General features: G+C 47.0%; 1 protein-coding gene across 2 annotated transcripts in view; it reads left to right on the forward strand.

The window, feature by feature from the left end:
* The window catches only part of cacng2a (calcium channel, voltage-dependent, gamma subunit 2a), a 65,754-nt gene that overhangs the window by 31,324 nt on the left and 11,871 nt on the right, over nucleotides 1-22,559 (forward strand). For both annotated transcript variants that reach the window (XM_037089091.1, XM_037089090.1), the window contains one exon: nucleotides 12,946-13,029. In XM_037089091.1, coding sequence (XP_036944986.1) covers nucleotides 12,946-13,029 — 84 coding nt within the window. The remainder of the gene's footprint in view (nucleotides 1-12,945; nucleotides 13,030-22,559) is intronic.

Raw genomic sequence — 22,559 nt, forward strand, 5'->3', positions numbered from 1 at the left:
TCTGCTCTCTGAGTGTTTTTGACTCCTTTGACTCTTTTTCCCCATTTACATTTACATTAAATCTTAATTGACACCTTATTCAAAGTGATTACGCTGTGTGAGCGTGTGGACGGTTCAGCGTCGTGCTCAAGGACACTTTGACGGGGTGCATGAACGTATTTGTACAGCGGAACGGCAATTTAGCTTCATTTCATCCTTGATATTGTTAAAACCGACACACTGTAGTACAATAACATCGGCAATAACAGATAAATACCGCACAGTAAATGGTTAATCTTGTTCTCTCCCTCCCTGTCTCTTTTCTGCTGGATTCTTGTAGCTCTCTCTATCATTCCTGTCTTGGTGTGTGTTTCACTTCTCATACAGTAATCGTTATAATCCGGTGAAACAGCTGCATCGACTACCTTTGATTTGTGATCTTTTATAGGCCCCCCTCCCCTCCCCCCTCTCAGATCTGTCCTCAAGTGTTCCCACCGTTATTAACGGCGTTCGGGGAGCCAGTTGATTTAAATAAGAGCGCGGCACGTTCATTCGAGATCAATGTGCAGCTGTTTTAAGAGGGAATTTATGACACCCAGCCGCCGTCCCACTGTGCTCACTGTGCAGATTTTGCGCTGATACCGTGAGCTCGCTTCCAGGCCGCAAAGGTAAATCATAGGAAAAAGGTTGCCGTCGGGGTCAAATCATTTAGGGTTTCATCACGGTGAATGAGCGTCAGCCACAGCTTCATCATCACGGGCGCGGAGAGGTGAACAATCCGGCGCGCGGATACCTCAGTGCTGCTGCCAGTTTATTGAAGTGAGCTGAATTGAGTGTGATGTTTTCCAGGCTGTGGATATAAACCCGAGGTGAGAAAGTTTAAAGGACGCTGTGTTCTGCACTCAGATGGAAGGCTTGTGAGCTGCACTGCGAAACAGACAGCGGGAGCTGAGCACACACGAGGAGCATTACATCACCCTTGTTTCTATGCACCGCTAAGTTTGACAACAAGCTGAAAGCTATCTGATTAGCTTTAGCTAACTCAAAGTGATAAAAGGGGAGAAGCAGACAGATGGACAGAGATATTGATCTGGGTTTTTGTTTGCGATGGGGGATGAAGGGTTTGTTCAGAGGCCTGAACTTAAAACACGCTTACAACAACCTTCTGAGAGGTTTCTCCTCTTGCATGCATTTCCCTGAGCCGAAGATGCATGTAAACATTTATTTATTCATAACATCTCCTGTAGTCGGTGTCCTCACGCGCTCTCACTGTTCCACCTCACATCTCCAGTTCGGGTTCGTTGGGGCTGAGGCTGAATTGTTTGAATGCTCATGCACCAGATGCTTTGTGTTGAAATGAATTTGAAAGTGGAGGTTGAAGCCGCAGCGCCCATGTTCGTGTCCCGCCGGAGACCTTTCTTGCAGATAGGGTTGAAACATGAGTCTGAACGGGAGGAAATTCTCTCTTCTCTCAAGAAGAAGCTACTTTTTATGATCATTTAAAGGTACAAGACGTAAGACTTGGCCACCCATTAGCCCAGTTAGCTTAGTTAGCCGTGCATTTAGTTGTCCAGACCCCAGGAGTGTTGGTGTTGGCACATGGGAGTGTTTAATGTGGATGTGACGGGGCAAGCTGGTCAGCGCACTAACTTCAGTTGACCTCTCTGCAGCAAAGTGTCTATTATCTACTATAAAATAAAATACAGACATTTGCATTCAACCACCTTCTTATTTAATTTGCTCTGCATTCCCAGTGTAAACTGTGCTTCCGAGGCTGTTAGCATGTGGCCTGTGGACTCCTCTGCTTCATGCCGGTCCATTACCTCAGGTCTGAGGGATTAGGTGGAGGTTTGTTGGAGTGTGGCGCTGTGCTGCAGACATGACTCGGCTCGGTCCTGCGGAGAGGACGCTTTAGGTTCCTACAGCGGCGAGGCGAGTACACCTGATGGTTTGTTCATTGAGGTTTGCCTCCTGCCCAGTCAAATGGATACTTTGTCAAGTTTGACTTCAGCCCTCTAACTCACCTTATACCTACTATTTACATGCTTTTATACTCAAAAAACATCATTAGTCTTCTCTTCACTGTCCGATGCTCTGTTTGGACTGGAAATCTTTTAACACAAAAGACACAAAAGAATCAAGAGAGACGGACCGAGCCTTTAAGATCAGCTGTTTTACTTGACATTTTTTCCTGCGGTCCTATTATGATTTGTGAATTTCGGTTCACGTCGCCCCGCGAATGAGTCATCCTAATTTTCATTCTGACACTGAATTTTCATAATTTGTCACCAGGTTTGGCGGATAGGAGGTGGCGCTTAATATTATCGATCGGCCTTAAGGAAAACAAAGCGACATCTGAGAAGTTTAGCCCTATTTCCATTTCTCTGTGTTCACTCACTGACCTCTGGTTGATCGTCTTTGTCTTGACTGACTCGGACGACTCTCTCAGTCAACTGGAGTCCATCTTGCTGCGTTTTCGTCTTGACACTGACTGTGCATGTGTTCATTCTCTCTGTAACGGTGGCTTCTGTGTGGATTTTGAAATAAGGTAAACATTACAGCACCTCTCACGAGCAGACTATCCAGAATAGGCACTAAGCCGAAGGTTGTTTTACTGGCGAGCTCCTGCTCTGGTTTCAAGTTGAACTCTATTATATAAATCTATTGTTTGTATCCGCTGTTTTTAACCAAAGTACTTTAGTTTCTAAAGTCTTAAGAGTGCACAACCACAAATAGATGCAAACTAGTTTCACCCCGTGGAGCTGATTACATGATTGTGATTGGCGTAGGTGAGGTGTTGCTTTTGCAGTTGCTGTTATTAGCGCGAGGTGTTTACTTGGCCGGCGTTCTGGGAATGCCTCTCTCCTTGGCTGCTGCCGCTGCTCAGGGACCCTTCTGAGAACTGGACAGCTCGCGCTCCGTCTGACCAGAAGGCTGTGACGCACGCCGCTGTGACACCGGTGACTCACTGGTTCCCTGTTCCTGGATCTGTGAAATCTCATCCTACCCTTCATCGCAGTTCTTGCCCCGCTCCGTGACCCCGCCTGTCCCGGCTTGTCCACACGTCTCGGCTGAGACGCACAGATGGACCACAGGCAGGAGAAATCCCTCCCACTCCCTCTGACATCTCCTGAGCTGAGGGTGATGCTGCTCGTCTTGTCTCTGTGTATAATGCGCTGACACCTCACGGAGAGACAGACAGAGGAGGCCTATTGTGAAGATTTAACTGAGACCGAACAACTGTGCATATATCTACATACATCTACATATATATTTTCTTTTCCACAACTTGTGAAAACTGATAAGGTCTTGGTTTGATGCTCGGATGACATTTCTCCTTTTTTTTTAAGTCCCTTTCATCCATCTGTGTAAGTAAGTAAGAGCTCCATTCTCAGTCAGGGGTCGACTGCTGACCCAAGAAAAAGTCAGTTTTAAGATGTGACAGCGCTCTGTTTAGATTTTGGTTAGGTTTAGGTACAAATCACCACTTTGTCAAGGTAAGAGGAGCGTCTTTGTAATGGTGACAATAACAATCACATGGTTATGGTTGCAGGGGGATTGTATTCGTACTTTAAAGAAAAACACTGTTGGCGAGTGAAAGTCACCGTGTGTTGTAATCAAAGCCACCTGAACCAAGACCGAGTCATAACCCAGACCAGAGAGTATTGGGACCAAAACTTTGAGGTGACGTCACGACCAAAACCAATGCAGGACAACTCTTCAAGTGATCTCAAAGACCCACATCTACATAGAAACACCTACAGGATTAGTGCCATATATACCACATGTGGATATAGAAATGTCAGAGGTGAATTTTCTTTTGTTTTCTATAAGCAACCAAGTACATCCATGAATTACAGAGACACCCTCTTCTGAGACCAAGTAAATCTAATAATTCTGAGACAAGACCTTCAGAAAGTGAGACTAAACTCTAGTACTATGACACGAAAAATCTGATTTCCTCCTCTGCTTCCATCGTAGTTACCTCAGCTATTAGAGGGCTACTTGTCACCTGAAATTAGGCCTGAAGAATATATCTAAATATCATCAAAACTGTTGTTAATAACCGCATTTCAAAACAAACACTGGAAACAGAAAGTTGCATTTCTTTCCTCCGAGCACCTTGAACTTGGTTCTCGTACCACGTCCTGAGCCAAGCAGATATTGAAGTTCAGGAACTGGCCCAAACTGGAAACAAAAGCAGACACTGACAATGGCTATAAATTTCCTTCAGTAGAATACAGTATAAGAACATGAGACTATAAATAATGATTTGAGGAGAGGAGTCGAGAAAGCAGTGGGGCGAAGCGAACATGACGGAGAGGGTCTGGCCTCCCTCGAGGAGTTCGCCGCTCCTCTGGTAGCGGATCACAGGCGATCTCTTTCCCCCGTCTTACTTCTTCTCCATCAACACATCATCTCAGGAGTAAACAGACCCGCACGGCGCCGCCACGGGCCGCCGCGGCAGCTCTCAGCTCGCACACAGACTGTGGTGAGCTCAGCGCTTCACGTCAGAGAAAAGGCGGACATCCCCATTCGTTCGGGGCAGAGAGGAGCGCCTTTGTTGGGAAAGCGCTCGGAGCCGAGCCGTGGGAGGTCAAATGACTGTCTAACATCTGTCAGTCATCCTCCAGCGAGCCGAAACCTGACGGCACCTCGCTGCCTCCATTAGTCTGCCTCCCACATCACCTACAGCTACAGCTGCTGCGCTACATACCTGCCAACCTCTCCACAGGCTGCGAGATGCATCTTTATTTGCGGAGCTGCTAATGTTGTATTCTTCTTGCTCCCCAGGTTTCTTTTAGTGAAGACACGGAGAAATAAAAACACTTCGGCGTCCTAGAAAACATATTCTTAAACAGCTTCTTACAGCTACTTTGTATTTACTTATTTATTTAGCCGTTTACATTAAATGTTATAGAAACAGGCGATCTGTTACGTGCTTTAAACCATGTCCCTGCTCCAGTTCTCCTGCTCTTATGGTACATGTCAAATACATATTTTACATGAGCTGATTATTTATACATCTGAATTTCTCTCCCTTTCCCTTCCTCTAAAACGCTGAAGTATTTCTTGATGACTCATCCTGCACTCGGGGGCGTATACATAAATTATGTCCAATCAAATGTGATTCGGAGAAACCGGCGAATCTCTCTCATCATATCGAAAATCTAAAACCCGGAATGAAGCGACTTATGAGCTAAAAGAAAAAAAGTGATCAATATGTTAAGCTTTAAACAGTCTGTAATAATCGCCCTGTTACAAATAATGTGCCTATGTCACAGAAAACTGGACTATAATACTGTAACTGATGATATAATAATTCTTTACACACTAAATAAAACACAAAAACTATCACTGTTATTACCAGAAACATGACAAGCTGAGAGTGAATTTCTTCCACATCTTGTCAGTCCATTTGTAACATATGTTATAATACACACAAGCACGCAAGGCAACACATGCCCACTTTCAGATGCACGCAGGAGGCTAAGAGCAAAAATTACAGAGCACTTCCTTGTTGCTGTAACATAGACGGTCGCTAAAATCCCAGCTGACCTTGTTAGCTCGTGATATCACAGGGCTGGAGGTTTGTTTGGATGGACTTTAGAGGGGTAATGGTTAAGGTCTAAATCCCTCCAGCGCCGGCTCCAGCTCCCAGTGTCCATTTTCAAATCCCGGAACGTCTTGATCGGATGCCTCCTGAAATTATACCCTGCCTGGATATTCCGTTTATAATACGCCACATTAATTGAGCTAAATATGCTCTCGACTGTCATTTTACTTTAAGTTTCCACACAACAGTTCTGCTCCGGCCGGGTGCTGACATGAAAACAGCATGTTTTCACAGCCCCTTGAGATGCCTCGCTACATCTGTGTTGTGTGCACGTGTGTGTGTGTGTGTGTGTGTGTGTGTGCGCGTGTGATGGGAGAGAGATGGTGCGAATGGGCCTCCCTGCCTTAGCGGGGTCATTACCAAGATGAATATAGTGATTATAAGGATGAATAAGGTGTGATTATGAAGATGAATAAGGCGATTAGGGCTCTTGTCACCGCTGCTCGGGCGGCTGTTCATTAGAAGGCAGAAGGTGTCAGCGTGTAACATGCGTGAACCCATTAACTTTCCATCCACAGGGGGGATTTGTATTGCACGTACCTATACATGCCTGCACATGAGAATGCTGCAGCGCCCTCACGCCAGACCGGAGGAGGCCATTTGTGTTCATTTGTGCGGTTAAATGACCCGTGCGTGCAATATATCTCCTTCCATTGGCTGCTCGGTGCCATAATCCAGCTTATGTGTTTGACCCTAAAGGACGCGGGCGCACCTGACTGCGTCTGCAGGTCGCCGAGCAGAGCTAAAGCTAGCTCGCAGGCTGCCGTGCTGGTACTGTAACAGCAGCTGACTAATGCTGCATGCTGTGTCACTGAAGCCGCTGTGTGTCCAGAGGTTAAAGACACCTCACCGGCTCCGTCCATGTGATTTCCGAAGGTGGGAGGAGGAGGAGGAGGAGGGTGTAGCGGAGGCGTGGGGAAGGGGGGGTGGGCTTTCTGGATGGTGACGCACTTAATGGCTGCCTGGAAAGTTTTTTGAGAATGCCGCCCACTGACTGAACCAGAAGTGGGCTTGAATCTCTCTCTCTCTAACTCTTTCTCTTCTAAACGGCACCTCCCACTCAGTCAACAGCCCTGCCGACCCCCTGCACCCCCCACTCCACTTTCCCCCATCCCATCATGCACCTCCTCCGTGTTTGTGTCTCATCAAACCTTTGTCTCTGTCTGCAGCGCTGTGGCAGCTGTGATCATGTTTGATCACTGTTTGAGGTTTGTGTGTGTGTGTGTGTGTGTGTGTGTGTGTGTGTGTGGGCAGGATGTCTCTCTCCTCGGGCACGCAGGAAGGATTCGTCCGGTCTTTCTCTTTTCTTACCTGCAGATATGAGCGATGTGATGAGAGCCGGTGTGAATGCAACGTGGGGGGAGAAAGGACTGTGATTCATGTGTCCTGCGTATGATCGAGCTTCACATGACAGCGGCAGCACCAGAGACCAGCTGCACGTTGTCAAATGATTTGGAGGAGAAGCGACACTGTAGGACAATCAGGACTTATCTAAGTATAAAAGACAAAGATCCATATGTGCACAGTTAGGTTCAGGAACATTACCATTCGCCCTTTGAGACCGGCTGCTCCGTCTACGAGGACACGAGTGAAGTACTTTTTACTAAAATGTCCTCCATTTATGCTGATGATTATAAAAACCGAGAGTTGTACTTCAGAAAGGGAACCTTTGTCGTAGCAGAGTTTGTTCGTTTGTTCTTTGTTTAAGCCCGAGCTGCAAAATAATGTGTGATCTTGAAACGTCTAACCTCAATCAATCAATCAATCACTTTGTATCAAGATGTGTCAACCAACGACAGAACTCTGAAAGAAACTCTGAAAAACCCTTCCAATTTTATTTCAAATAATTCGTCAGTAATCTTGTTGTGTCTTCTCAGTCCTCAAAAATGTGTTGCAAACTAAAAGCTGCTTCCCTGAATGATGAATTCCGTCACAGTCTTGATTTATTTCCTTTGATTTATACGATGTAAAGTTATATCAAGTCCAGTGTGCTTCAGGATGTCGAGGTGAGGTTGGTGGATGACGGATGTGTTCATTAGTCACCGTGTTTACAGTCTTTCATTCACTCTGCGATACAGAAAGGCTTTGCCTTGTCTCATGGCTGAACAGGAGGACGCTGCTGTGAAATTGTGAGCGTGATCAAGCGTTTTCAGTGGAGATATGTAGCCCTGCCAGAAGTGTGTTACTGAGAGGGGAGAGATTAGCGAGCCTTTCTTAGACTTGCGTCACGCCGACCTCACAGCCAGCCTTCTCCCGCAGAGAACAGTTGACCGTCCACAGCTCCTGTAGTTGCACATTGTTGCACACAACTATTAAAGGCAGGGCTATGCTTAAAAGGAACTATATCATGGTATTTGACCACAGAATCTATTAGGATGTGATCGGTTATGTCAGAAGGAGACAGTCCGACATGTTAATACGTTTAGGACGAAATTATTATCTGCAGTTCACCTGTAGTTATGTTTATGTACAAAAACCACTTGGTTAGGGGCTGGGAAAATGCCACACTTTGGCATGAAATACTGATACAGATGTGAACAAATCAGCGGTTTGCAGAATCCTCAGCAGCAGACCAGAAAATTGTCTTCTCACTCAGAGAGAGACGGCTGGAGAGGAAATGAAGGTCTTCTTCTCCTCTTCCTGTCTAACAACCAGGGAGCCAGAGGCCATGCTGTTGGTAGAAACACCCTCTCAGCTGCAGCATAGACCTCTCTTAACCAGTCAACACCTAAACCTTGGAACGCTTCCGCATTAAGCAGAGCTCGGCCTCAGCTGGAGCCGATCCAAAACCCGGCACCTATGTGTGAACCTCAGCCCGGGGGAAAGAAAAAAACATGAGTACGGAGCAACACGCCGGCATCATCGACCCGGGAATAGCTTCTCCTCCTGGTTATGTGTTCGGGGCTGAAAGTGGGCTGACCGGATAAACCCGGGGGTCCCTGAGGAGCATGACCCAGAGCCTCGCTGTGGTGGGCGACAATAAATCTACACGCACCCCCCCCCCAACCTCCTTCTCTGTGCCACAGCGACCCCCTTCCCTCCGCCACACTCCACTCTTGAGTGCTTCTCCGTCTCTCCAGGCTCTGTGGTAATGAAGTGCTTTATGGCTGCAGAGGACAGGAGGGGGACGCATGGGGGGGCGCGGGGTTAGCCCATAGCTCATTCACACGATGGAGGTGGGGGTGGGGGGCATGGTGGCCAGCGGTGACTGGACTGATTGAGTAACTGCGCACCCTCGAACACACACTCAGACACGTCACCTGACCCCAGTGGAGGGGTCCGAGGGGGGTTTGGTGGTGGGAGATCTCAGATAACCTGCTCGCTCGGCACTGCATATTACCACCATCTGATTGATGCCGTGCGTCAGGCTGAGCGAGCTACAGTTACAGGCTGGATTTCGGCACGGTCCCGCACCTCGTTCTCGATGAAGGTTTAAAGTTCGGAGCGTTTCATCGTTCGCTTGTTGTGTTAAATTATCTGAAGCCCTTTGAGACTGTAGCAGTGATTAAAGGCTGCGCAAATAAGCTTGACTCGCTGCCCTGAAAGTCGGGGAAAAAAACAGCGTTTCACCTCGTCGGTTAATTCCTCATGTCATAATGTTTGTCTTTGGAGAATTAAATACCAAAAAAAATGCACAAAACCTTTGCCTTCTTTCATTGTAAAATGAAAACCAGACCTCATTTGCTTCCTACTGAGCTGAATTTGATTGTTTCTCTCTCAGTAGCTCTCCTTTGAGGATGATCTTGTGCACCGGAATGAATAGGCAGACAGTAAAACAGGCAGATTTCATCATCAACAAATAGTTCTTAAAAGAGACAGGTTGCATCCTAGGATGGTGATGTGAGTCTGTGTTTGGTCCAGAGTTAAATATCCCAGCAGCTATCTGATTCAATGCAGTGAGTTTGAGTCATTCCTGGTCCTCAGAGGATGAATCCTACTGACTTTGATCCTACTGATCCTGTGACTGTTTCACTTAGGTTACGGTTAGTTTGATGTTTGTGATGTTGAGTTAAATGTCCCACAACCTCTGCATGGATTGCCATGAAGTTCGGTTTAGACTTTTAGGATGATTTCTATCATCAAAGCTGCATCAGCCTCAGCTACGATGTGTCATTACTCTTTAGGAACTGTTAGCACGACGACACATTAAACTAAGATGGCAGACTGCTAAACATCAGCATGCACGTTGTCGTTGAATTTAGACTTTTTACTCTTGTTTGGTGTTCAGCCCTCAAAATCATGGGGCTGGAGTCTCGTTGCTGGAGTTTGACAGCTAGCAAAACGTGAAAACTCAAAAATCTGTTATCAAAATGGTCTGCCAGTGCTGACATAGGAATGTTTGGGTTCTTGTGATGGCATCTCTTGATGTATCTTCAAATACTCATATGTTTACATATAATTGTACTCATGAATGCCAGAACATCTTTATATATACCTGTTCTAATATTAAAGGCTTTTAAATGTCCCTCACCCATCCATTCATCCGGTTCGAGCCAGTTTTCATGTGACTTTGAACTCAGAGTCCTTCAAGCGTAATCCCGTCAGTGCTGGAAGTGCAAGTGTTGCTCTGTGAATACAGGTGTTCCTCTTGTCGGTGCTAAGTGTTTTGACCCCTCGCACACCTGAGCCTCCGGTAACACTCTCTCCTCTCGACAGTTGTCCCCCACTGCCACAAGCTCTTCATGGCCAAACGGCTCAATCCGAGCCTCGGCCCTGCGCTCGCTCTCACGTGGGGAGGTCTCTGAAATGAAAATGCCATTATAAAACATTTACCAGCCTGCTGAGTTTACATGTCTTACAAGAAAAGGACCGTTTGGAGCGGTTAAGTGTCACATAAATCTTTCAGCACGCTAATTGAAGTGGTTCCCCCAATAGGCCACTCTCCACAGCTGCTATTACAAATCGCAACAACTGCGGATGGGGCGGCCAGCTGCAAACCAAATCTTACACCCACTTGATAATGTTGTTAAGACACACACATGGTGCTCTGCGGATTGCTGCTGCCGCTAGTTTGCTCAGACAGCTCCGCTGGGAGCGTGCAACGTAGTCGTATGTAAACACAAGTCATCTTTCAGTGAAATATGCTCTGAGAGGCGGCACAAGTGTGTTCTCCCCCTCCCATCCCCTCTCCTGGAAATGCAACTTATTAAAATTAAAGCTTATTTAAGCGGGCAAGTTGAAGAGGAGCATATTGTTATTTCCAGCAGCGGCCTTGGGGGGATTAGTTGCAGGAAGCTGGCGGCGGGGGTTTCACCTATCAAATGCACCGGCTCACATCTGAAACTGTTCGCGCTACAGCTAGCTGCGAAGCGTCAGAGGATGAGGACGACGTGCTTTTGAGGCTCTGTGCTAGCAGCGAGCGAGCAGAGATCCCCTTCCAGCTGATTGGAACGAGCCCAGTCGGGCCGCCGAGAGAAGAAGCTTTGTGTCGTATATCAGAGCAGGAAGCTGGAAACCGTGCAGGTCTGTTAAACTCCGGAGGGCTTTTTCATGGCTCAGCAATTACCGAGGCCTAAACTGTGACACTGAAACTTGATGTATTCCACCTCCCACTCCATATTTCCTCTCTGTCCTTCAAAATCTCTTCTGTTCCCTGCCCTTCCTATATTTATCTCTCCTCCCTCCATCCCATTTCATTGTCTCTCCACCTGCTTTTTTGCTGTTTTTCTTATCTCTGCCGCTCACGCGTCCTAATTGCCACAGAACTTGTTGATGAAAATCGAGAAGTGTTTCTTGACTGTGGGCCAGAGACGAGTGGACACTTGTATATAGTCTACATTGGATTGTGTCCACTGAGGATTAGTGGGTTTTTGTATGCAGAGGTGCCCACACTCATTTTCAGTTTAAACCTGAAACACTGTTAATTCGACCAAAAAAAAGATGAAAAATCGTTTAAATGTATTGACATGGTGCTGAGATAGGAAAGTTGAGGCGCCAGTGACAGCAGATAGCAACAAATACTGACATGAATCTTGTTCAAACTGGACCCTCACCAACATCTGGCTTTTGTCTTTAGTTGAAAAGAGTGCGATCGACACTCACTCCTGGGTCTAATGACTCTGCAGTAGATGCAAATATTTACCACCATTGATGGAAACATGACACTGTGGTGGATAAGTTTTGATCTTGAGTACTGATGCTCTGGTTCCTGAAGCCTGTGACTTAAACGTCCGCTGCCCGCAGATAAAGACATGAGATCTACTGCATGTGGGGCGATGAGGAGGCGTCAACCTCCCTCGCCTCCTCGACAAAGCATAAACACTTCCTCCGTCTAAATATTTCCATCCTGAGCCGAGTCTCGGAACAGACGGTGGCCGTTGCCAGCCCGCAGGTAGCCCCGGCACAAGCGCTGCACGCAGGTGGGAGAGCAGATCGAGGACGCTTTGATGGCTCTTTTTTTTTTTTTCCAGGTGACACTCTCTCTAATGTCTGAGTGGTCATCATCTGGGGGAAAGGGGGGGGCGGGGGGGTGTCCCTCTCTCCTCCGCCGCATGTGGGCCATTCACGAAGTAATAACCGCACCCCGCTGTGCCCATCATGCCTCGCCGCCAAAACCTCCTCGTCAACACCTGGCACAATGGTAGCCAACACCTGTTCACCTAATTAGAGGGACACTGGCGGGAGAGGAGATGAAGAAGTTAATGAAACGCTAATCTGGTCCAATCAAACGCCCGGGCATCTGCCTCGCTCGCCCGCCGCCGCAGCAGCAGCAGCAGGTCGCCGTAATGGCTGCCTTATGCGCGCCTCCCCCGCCACGCCACCTTGAGTGACCTCATCAATGCCAAACCTCTCTGCTGAGCAACGGTGAATGTAGGAGAGCAGACAGGAGGAAGTGGGGAGGGGGGAGGGGGGGAGGCGAGGAGAAGCCGGGCGCGTGCCGCTTCCTGGACGGGCAGAGTAGCTGGACGGCGAGCTGTCAGTCAAATGAACGAGCATTAAGAGATGAGCTTCCCTGTGCAGAGAAGTTGGAGCGGCTCCAGGTCGCACCAGCTGCGCCGCTCCTGTTTACAAGCTGGGACCTGCTGCCGGAGAGGCCGGGCACTCAGGACGGATTCTGAAGAGCGCGTTATGGCCCTCAGTGAGAGCTGTGACCAGAGAACAGGGTCCACTGACCGTCCTCGCCTTTCAAATGACCCAAACCGACTATTTTGTTGAGCAGCCAGTTCAATTGCTTGTCCTCAAAATGGTTTGCAGGTGGCTTCAGGTGTTTTTTTTTTTTTTTTTTTTTTTTTTTTTTTGCCAAATCAGCAGCAGCAGTTTGCTGCCCGGCCGTCGGCCTCGCTCGGTGCCTTCTCATGTGAACCCTCCTGAACTCTCTTTTCTCTGTTTGTTTGTTTTCTCTCCAACAGGAAACTTCAAAGGGATGTGTAAACAGATAGACCACTTTCCCGAGGAAACGGATTACGAAGCGGACCCGTCTGAGTACTTCTTGCGTGAGTATCTTGCCTCCCCGTTCTCGTGCAGAGAAATCCTGCGCACATGTTAAGATTGATGCTCTTTTGCTGCTCGGTTGGTTCGTCTTAGTCGGGACCACGTTGATAAAAAAAAAAAAAAAAAAAAATCACATCAGGCTTTTCTCCCTCTCTCTCTCTCTCTCGCTCTCTCTCTCTCTATCTCTCTCCAGACATTTACTGTATTTTTAAAATTTGTCCCACTTTTTGCTCCGTCTCAGACGGGAGCGCCGTGCCAGTAACTGCTCTTGGCCCGCGTGTCACTGCTGTCTCTGCCTGCTTTTAGCACGACGCCGGCCAGGCTGAGTCCTGCCAAGCAGCTCGTCTGTTTTTACTGCTTGGCTGTGTGTAACATAACGTGCAGTGTTACAGTCGGCTGTGTACCCTGTAAACACAGCCCATTGATTTCTGCTCCCTTTTCCTTTGTGCAAGCAAGATGGAGACGCTTGTCGAACTCATTTGCCCGCTAATCCTAAAAATCACAACAATGACCCCGGAGCTCATGATGTACTGTTAGTGCCGTCAGCTCAATACTCTCTCCTGATTGGCCAATTAATGCATCTGAGACGTAATTTGTGACTTACAGACCCCCCACAGTCATGACGCCTCCGAGTTCAAGTTTCACTGTGAATTTTTCCTCTGTCTTCAATTTGCTTTTATTGAGCTTTTTTTCCCCCACACACTAACTCAGTAAATCTACTTTTGCTTTGGCAGAATTTGACTTAGTTTTCATTTCATGAATTAAGTGTGGCGGTTTTTGCTGCTCTGGTCCAGTGAGGAGGATTTGGACGTCTTCTCGTGAAGCAATCTGTTAAAACAGCTTTCATAAAGAAACTTTTTGGAGAGCATCGCTCCAAAGCCGCTGATAGTCTACAACAAATGTGTATTTCATTATACAGTATCAGTGCTCAGGGTTAAAGTGGTTATTTTGTAGTCCAAGCTATTAGATTGCAATATTCAGTTTTGGCGTCCTTGTTTGCAGCGCTTGTGTGAGTTTCAATGGTGGGTTTTAGTGAAGAAACTGCCGGTGAATGTGTTTGGGTGCTGCAGGGGCAGGTTGTGTGTTTACAGTTGGTTTTTCTCACGTTAGCGGTCGCCAGTAACTCACATTAAGGGAAATCCTGGTTTCGTTGATGGTTGGAGGTCTTCTGGAGAGCTGCTGCGTCCTCGGTCAGACATTAAGCCAGCTCACTGAGTAGCTCTAAAACGTAGGCTGGCTGCTTGTTAAACCCGGAATGTCTTTGTTGTCTCTTTCTACGTTAATTAAATACACAATATGCAACATGTGGGTGTGGAGGCTGCAGAGCTGTTTAAAGGTTAAGTAACGCCGTTAAAAGACTGTGCCACCAATTGGGAATCACACTTCCAGCCTAGAACAGGCCTGAGTCATGATGGACAAACTATCAAAATAAGACAAGATGGGGAATTCAGGAAAAGCAGAACCAGAGACATCTGTCTAAACCTATAGAATTAAATAATTATATATTCATTATGTGGATGATTAAGATTTTTTTTTTTTTACTTCAAGACTTTTCCTTTTTCTATTTGATTAACAAACCAGTGTCCCGAGTCCCTGTTGACCCCTGATGTGGTACAGCTCCTCCCCTCTCTCCCCCCTCCCCTCCTCTCCTCCTCCCCCCGCCCTGCTGCAGCCTGCAGTGGTTCATAACTACAAGTCACAAAGTGTCCGTCTCCTCGTCTCCATCGGCCGGGGACAGTAATTGAGGCCCTCTCGGAGAGCCGAGCCGAGCCCGTGCGTGCCAGTGCTCGGAGATTAGGCCCAGCCAATTAGGCTGTGTTTGACTTAGCGCTCTGAGCGGTTGTTCCCGTCCATATGTGCCAGAGAGAATGGTTATGATAACAGCTCTGGTAATGATTGTAACAATGTTGGAGCGGCGGTGAAGGCGGATCAGTCTTATGAAGGGCCGTCTCCCGGGCTGGGGATGACAGGGTCGCTGGACAGGGGCCGCGCTCTGGCTCTCGGACCACCGCCGCTCGTCTGCATCTGTGTGTGTGTGTGCGTGCGCGTGTGTTAACCTCTTCCCGGGCTGTGATTGGAGGAGAAGGCCGCAGTGCTCCCAGTGGCTTGCCAATTAGGACACTCACATCCATAAATATTTCAGCCTCCTTCTTATATAGGTCAGGCCTCGCTCGATCGCTGTCTCCCACACTCTGCCGCTCTTCACCCTCACACCCGGAAGATTTCACGTCGGCGTTGCACAGCACCTTTTGTCGTCTCTCCGGCTCGAAAGGGAGCCCAAAGCTGTTTCCCCGGGTGCACGGCGAGGTCACAGAGGAGCGCGGCATTGCGGCGGGTGTCTCAGACGTATTCTCATATCTGCCCATTTCCATTTCACGGACACACACCTGGCATTTCCATAATGAGGAGTTTCACGGCGCCTCTGGGTGGCCAAAGACGAGGGGAAAAGCTGCCTCTGCTCTCACATGCAGGAGGGAGAGAGAGGGAGAGAGAGAGAGAGAGAGGAGGGGGAGATCGGTTATGCAACAGGAATGATGTCACTTCAGGTGAAGGCCCAGGCAGAAATGACATCACCGGGGGGGAGCTCGCCGGTCCAAAATTCGAAGGGGACACACCAGTGATGTCATCAAACAGCGTGGCGAGGAGGAGGGAGATATTTGGTTGCCGAGCAAACAGACGAATCTGACAAATATTCTCCTAAACATGCACCCCCGCCTCTTCTTCATCACACACACACACACACACACACACACACTCTGATCTGCTGTCCTTATGCTGACACACACACACAAATACACACAAATATATCAGTGGATTCTGAGTGTGTGTGTGTGTGTGTGTGTGTGTCTGTTCTGTGAGTCCTCAGCTCTCCCAATAGCAAGTCAGTTTGCACATCCACACGGGGTTATATAAGCCAGCTGAGGCACACTAAAGCGCCAGTGGGTTTTTAGATCATGCCGTGTCGGAGCTCCCATCATCCACTGCTCTACTGGGCGCTAAGCAGCTGAGAGAGAAGAAAGAGGGGAAGAAAACGCCCAGTTATGCAAGCGACTAATGCTAAACTGAAAGGCATCGATTCAGCGTGATACAGAGAGGGAGACGTCGACGGGAGGAGGGGCGCCTGCGTCGGAAATTAAGTGTTAGTCAGAGGTTTCTGTGTCACGAAATGTTGGATGTCGCCGCGCTTATAACGCACCGACTATTTAGATATTCATTTCATTGTTAAAGGTGTTTCATCAAGTCGAGCAAACTGGTGTCAACAAAACGATGAATTAGAATGGAAGTAACCCGTAATCCAAACATTATTGATATAAAAAGTAATAGATGTTATACATTCATAAAAGGCTGCCACCAATGATTATTTCCACCATCAATTGTTAGTTGTGTGAAGTGTGTCACAGTTTGTGTTCCTCGTGCTCCTAGCGCTTCATTGGTTTATACTTTATTTAGTGTTTTGTATTTTTACTACCTCTCTTTTTTCTCAGACGTTCAACTGCCTGCTTCCTCTGTTTTCGCTCATTAAAGCTCACATTTTGTTGTCACCTGCCTGCGTTTACATGTCTCGCGTTTCTGTCCCCTGACCCTGACAAAATCTCAAACGGCAGTGAACAAACGGCCATCACAACCAAAGTGCCGCCTTCAAATACCCCAAAGTTAATTACTCTACAATGATATCAAACAGAGAAAGGCAGAAGGACCAGAGAGCATTTTGCTTTTTTTTCCTCCACTTTTATTGCTTGAGAGACAACTACTAGCGAATTATCAAAATCCCTAGCTGTTGTTTTTCAGTTGATCATCCGATCCCACTTATTTCAGAGCCTCGGTTCTGAAACAAACCTGCAGCGGGTCTGACAGAAGATGAAGGAGCCATTATCCATTCTCTTCCCCCGTCTGCCATCATTTCACAGCTGATTCATTCAATGTTTTGTTGTGTTTTTATCAAGGCGTTTTCTCTTAGTCCTTGCCACAACATTCTCTCCTGCTCCAGGCTGTGTGTTTGCTTGTTTTTTTTTTTCTTGTATGTTTTTTTTTTTCACATCAAAAACCCCTTTGTTTATTCCCAGCAGCCTACTGGAAACAATCCCCAATCATGCAGTGTGTCCCAGTTCCTTAGTGTAGACTCACACTTTAATGTGTGCGCTGCGCTCTGATGTTGATACTGCTCTGTTTTTGGAAACAGTCGAGAGGCTGATATCGGGTGTTATACGGACAGGAAATGATGCTAAGATTGCGAATTCGTCATTAATTCGAAGCGAGCTCTGATCAATATTTTCATATCAACAAAAGTGTCACGTGACTCATCGGTGTGAAAGAGGGCGCTCGTAATGGCAAAACCCACAGAGAGTTATTGCTCCCCTCACTTTTCTTTCAGCTTGCTGTTTTTGGATTTCTCTCTGCCACAACTAGGCTCACTCTCGCCGCTGTGACAGGGTCGTTTTCGGCCGCAGCGGGCAGCTGTTTTGAGCGAAAAGCCCTTAAAAAGCTAACTGTACATGACCTGCTCGGCACCAGGCAGCAGACAGACACAGTTCAAGGGGGAGCTGGTGAACTTTGTTCAGACCGCAGGCGAATCAGATCTTTAAAGGGGCTCTTTGTAACAATTTGAAGCAGCCTGAAGGTGTTAATCACTTTTTTATCGGCTTTATGTGACATGGAAAAATGAGACCACCATCATCTCTCCCAGTTGCCTATTTAAGCCTGTAGGTGATTTGTGACCTTATGCAATCTGTAAATGGAGTCCGCCAAAACAAACTGGTTCCACAGAGCCTCTTTTAAGACAGACTTTGTCATTTGCAAGTGATCAGATTAGGTTTTTGCGCGCAGACATTACCAACGTTACCGCTGGCGCCGCGGCTTTTCGGCGCAGGAATCGTGAGCCTGAAACCTCCCTCAGACTGCCAGCAGACAGTTTCTCTCAGCGCCTGTCCACGGCCCCATGTTCTCTGTTGTGTTGCTGCACTCCATACGCTGATGCACTTCGGTCACTGGATTTGATGTCATCGTTGTGACACTTTGAAATCCAGAGTGTCTCGATTGAGAGACCTCCGCTACCTCCAAATGTGGTCTGGATCCGGTCGATCTGGATATGCCAAAAAAAAATAAAATAAATGGATTTGGGCTCGCAGAACAAGCCCTTAGAGGAGAATTTAGCAGCTAAGAGGCCAAATATCCCCCCCCCCCCAGGAGTTGGTAAAGACCCAAAATGGAGCTAAAAGAGAGTGAATATTGGGCTTAAATCATCAGGAGAACAACTCCAATCCTCCAAAGGCAACCAAATGTGATATAGTTCTTATGTGGTCGTACTGCATACTCAAACACTGTCAGACGTGGTGTATCGTCACCCTAAGGCATGTAATTCCAAGCATGTGAACAAGACCAAAGTCTAGCGATAATAGAAAAAGGTACAGGACTGTTCTCACACCCTTGATTAACTTCCTTTACGAACTCTCCCGGGTGTTTACGCCCCGAGATGGTGTTGATCTCTGCCTCTGGTGCTCGCATGCATCCATCTGAGAGTATTCGCTGACATTGATGACAGAAGGGCAGGCCTGTCACAGCCCATGTCACCCTGGGGCCTCGCAGCAGACTGGACGCTGGCCTGAACTGGCATCGCCCGATAAAATCAATGGGTCTGGGGCAGGACACGCAGGGGGTTGTAGGGCAGCGCAGGGGGTGGCAACAACACCAGCGCAGAGTCTCTAGTAGCAGTTTGTGTCACAAGAGTGTGCGTGTGGGGAGTGGAGAGGGGGAGGGGGAGGGCCCTACCGGAGGGCGCTAATGTGATCACGTGACCTGAGATGGGGTTGTCACAAGGGTAGATAATGTGTTTATACTAGTCGAAGAAGTTATCAGCCGTGCTCGCTTTAGCAGGTGACATTGAGCGCCTCCGTACTTCTAGCAACAAATAAGAAAGCCATCGACTGATGCATAAAACACACGGCACACAGACGTGAGCCAATAAATTAAAAGCCAATCATTTTTTGTCCTGGTTGACCGAGTGAGTGCTAGCGCTCTAACTTTATATCTTATTAACAAGGGGTGGGGGGTTATAGAGACGGTGCAGCCTGTAAAACGCAGAGGTGAGAGAGTGTGTCCTCATATTAAAGCGAGATTAGAAAGAAGCGCAGGACGAGTCGCGGCGCTGAGGCTGTCACTGGGGGCATCATCAAAAGACGGCTGCACCTGCATCCCGGAGAACTTTCATGTGATGGTCGCGAGCTGGACCAGCGCCGAGAAATTCTGACAGAAAACACGAATCCTTTTAATCTCCAGATGCAAGGCAGTGGAGCGTCGGGCCTCGGCCACTTTTGGTGCAAAACGTGTCAAAATGAGAATGGAGGAAAAGCTGATCCAGACGCAATCAAAAGCTAAATGTGCTCCAGCTGCTACAACATGAAGAAAAAGAAACAACTGACGCTGGAAATGTGTCTGTTTATTGTGTCAGACAGGCTATAATATACATTTTGTACAGTTCAAACCGTCTTATATTATATAATTCTTATGTAGTCTGATCGCTGTGCCTGAGATAACAAACAGAAGTGAACATATGAATTAATATTTGTAATCAGTTCCACACTCTTTATTGATGTAACCAGAAGATAGAAACCTGCGCTACTGCAGCTCAGTGTGGCGTTGACTTCCCTGCTGACGGTGTGTGGTGTCACGCCGACGTTCAGCCGTGATCTGTTGGGACATCAGCGGTGGAGTGGAGGGTAATTACAGTAATTGAAATGTGTTCTGCGGAGGGAACTTTAATTGTCTGAGCGGGCCTGTCATGTGAAGTGATTTCAGTGTGAGGGAGCTCTGTGTTCCACTGACCCGCCTTTGTGTGTGTGTGATGTGATGTTAATATGACAGAGCTGTATTCAGCGGGAGCACCGCCGGGCTCTGACGGTAGCTGGGTGAATGTGCCGGGATCATCCGCATACGACTTTACATTCAGACTGATGGAGGCGCTTACGGAGAGATTAAACAAAACATCTCGATTATGAATGATCTGAAGCATTTAAAGTATTTAAGTCTGGACAAACAGTCTTGTTTTTTATTGTACAGTTGTGTTTGCGTACTTTCAGCGGGTTTGTGTCATTTCATCGTAAGTCCTTGAAAAGTGATGCTCAGGTGTTGAGCTGCAATCAAGTGCCAGCGTCAGATACAGCAGGCTGATCAGCGGCCCTGCACTCCTGAGATTGACATTTTAGTTAGATACCTGAATCTAGTGTCACTTCCTGAAGTGACACTAAGTGTACATGGAGCAGGATACATTTGCGTTGGGGTCTGTCAGGGTGATATAATGGGTCATACACTAGACTTTTCACCTGGACACCAAGGCTGTGACCAAGAGTCAAGATTTCTTTGTTTAACAGTTATCATACGTAAGCTATGTTACCAACATCACTGAAAGTCTAAAGAATGTTGAAAAAAAAAAAAAAAGAAAAGAACACAACAGCACCAGCAAGTCAGGAAGACGTCTCCTTGTCACTTGTTTTGTCAGCCCATCCCCCAAAACCCAAAGATCCTCGATGAAAACTTGTGTTGGACCAAGTTAATTTTGCTTAAAATAAATTACTGTTGAATCGCTAATTGATAAATCAACAATTTGTATCTAAATGGCTAAAATTGGCTAAAGAGAGATGAATACTGCACAAGTTTATCTTATGTGGCTCTTGTTCTCTGATTTTTCTAAACACTTTAAATAAATGAGTCAATATCTATTGGAAGTTATGAGAAGGGGAATGAGAAATGGATCAAGAAAAACAGAGAAAAGCACAAAAATAAATAGCATGAATGAGGGTAAACACAAAGCAAAATGACTTATCATCGAATTCCCGGAGGTGTCTTGAATGTCAGACCCGAACATCTCGGCTCTCACTCTTGTTCTGTTTTATAAACGCCGGCGAGGGAGACTCGCATTCATTTTCTAATCAATTTCAAGTCAAATTGCATTCTGCCCGCGAGGTGTGTTGTCAAGACGCATAAGCTTTCGGATGCAGCAGGCCGAGAGCTGCGTAAGCACTCTCGCACATTTTGATTTTAGCCACCAAAGCTAATTTCCCTTTGTTTATGCACATTTTTTCACACTGTGTATTTTAACGCAGTCGCCGGCCACTCCCACTGCTTTTAAGAGAGGCGTTGAGGATGTTTGATGCCGAGGCCGGCGGTAACGAGGGGGCTGCGAGGGGTGAGAGTCGGGGGCTGAGGGGCAGCACGCCTCCCCATCAGGACGAGGACGATGCAAGGGCTCAGTATTGAGGAACAGGAGCAGGAGGAGGTGTGGAGGGGATTAATAAGCGTTTGTAGTATTAAATCAATGTGCCTGGGAGCTGAGGCACCTGATTAGCATGACCCTGTCCTGCACATCAGCACATTCTGGGCTGGGGGAGGCTGATTAAGAGCCAATGCTAATTTCCTCTCAACCCTGTCAATGAAAGAGAGGGAGAAAGACAGTAAGAAAGGCGGAGAGGAAGAGAGAGGATGGAGGGTGCCTTTGTAAAGAAGGACAGAGTGCACGTTTATTCACAGGTACTGTACATGCGTCGGTACGTACAGTTGTCGTGTTTCATGCATTTCCATAATTGCAGCTAATTATAAAAGTTAGTTTGCCAAAAATGGGACCAAATGTGAGCTTGACTTTTTATTTGTTATTCTAAAATAGAGCACAGATCTACAGAGCAAATGAGAAGATGATCTAATCATCTTAAATAATTTGTTTTATTAGCTTTAGCGTGACTGTCTTGGTGGTACCTTTCACACTCTCATCATGGATTAATTGGAATACCCAGTCTGCTCTGATTGGTCAGTTCACACACGTCTGAGCCAGCACCATTCAATGCGTCTTCGCTAGTGTTAGCTTCACTTCCAGCGTGAATATAGCCAAAGTATAAGATATATATATTTCATTTCATATTTCATTCATATGAGCACTGATGAGGCATTCAAGGAGCACTGTTTTCTGTTGGAGAGAGGAGCTCCCAACAAAAAATCATAAAACTATACAGCAGTAGGTCTCATGTAGACGTCAAAGTGCAAACATATCCCTACAGTGACGTGATAAAGGGTTAACATTTGCATAAATATTCAACCCCTTTATAACATTTAGATATTTATATTAACATAATCATAACTGGCGCAACATGTTGATGTTTAAAGTCAGATAATTAGCGCATTTTTAGTGACTTTTCCACAGCTAGAAGAAGCAGCTTTAGAGGTGAACCCTATCTTTGAATATAATATTTATCTATCTAACTTAAGGTTTCTTAGATTGGCTCCCTTCTGTGTTCATTTCCTGGCACTCCAGAAAATTAAAGCCACTGCCAGTCGGCGCCCAAACGCCTCTGAATAGTCAGATTCTTTAGCTTTCGGACTCAGGGTTGCGTGAGTGAAGCCACAGTGGCACTGAGGAGGACTAGCTGCTGTAGAAAACCCCAGCCATGGGCCTGCATGGGTGTTGAGTCTCATTAAGTTGTTTGTCAGCCAGCGCTGAAGAGTGCCAGCGCTCGGACACCAGCCTGAGCTGCAGCCGTGCCAATCAATA

This window comes from Acanthopagrus latus, chromosome 23 (genome assembly GCF_904848185.1).
Source record: "Acanthopagrus latus isolate v.2019 chromosome 23, fAcaLat1.1, whole genome shotgun sequence".
NCBI classification, from domain to species: domain Eukaryota; kingdom Metazoa; phylum Chordata; class Actinopteri; order Spariformes; family Sparidae; genus Acanthopagrus; species Acanthopagrus latus.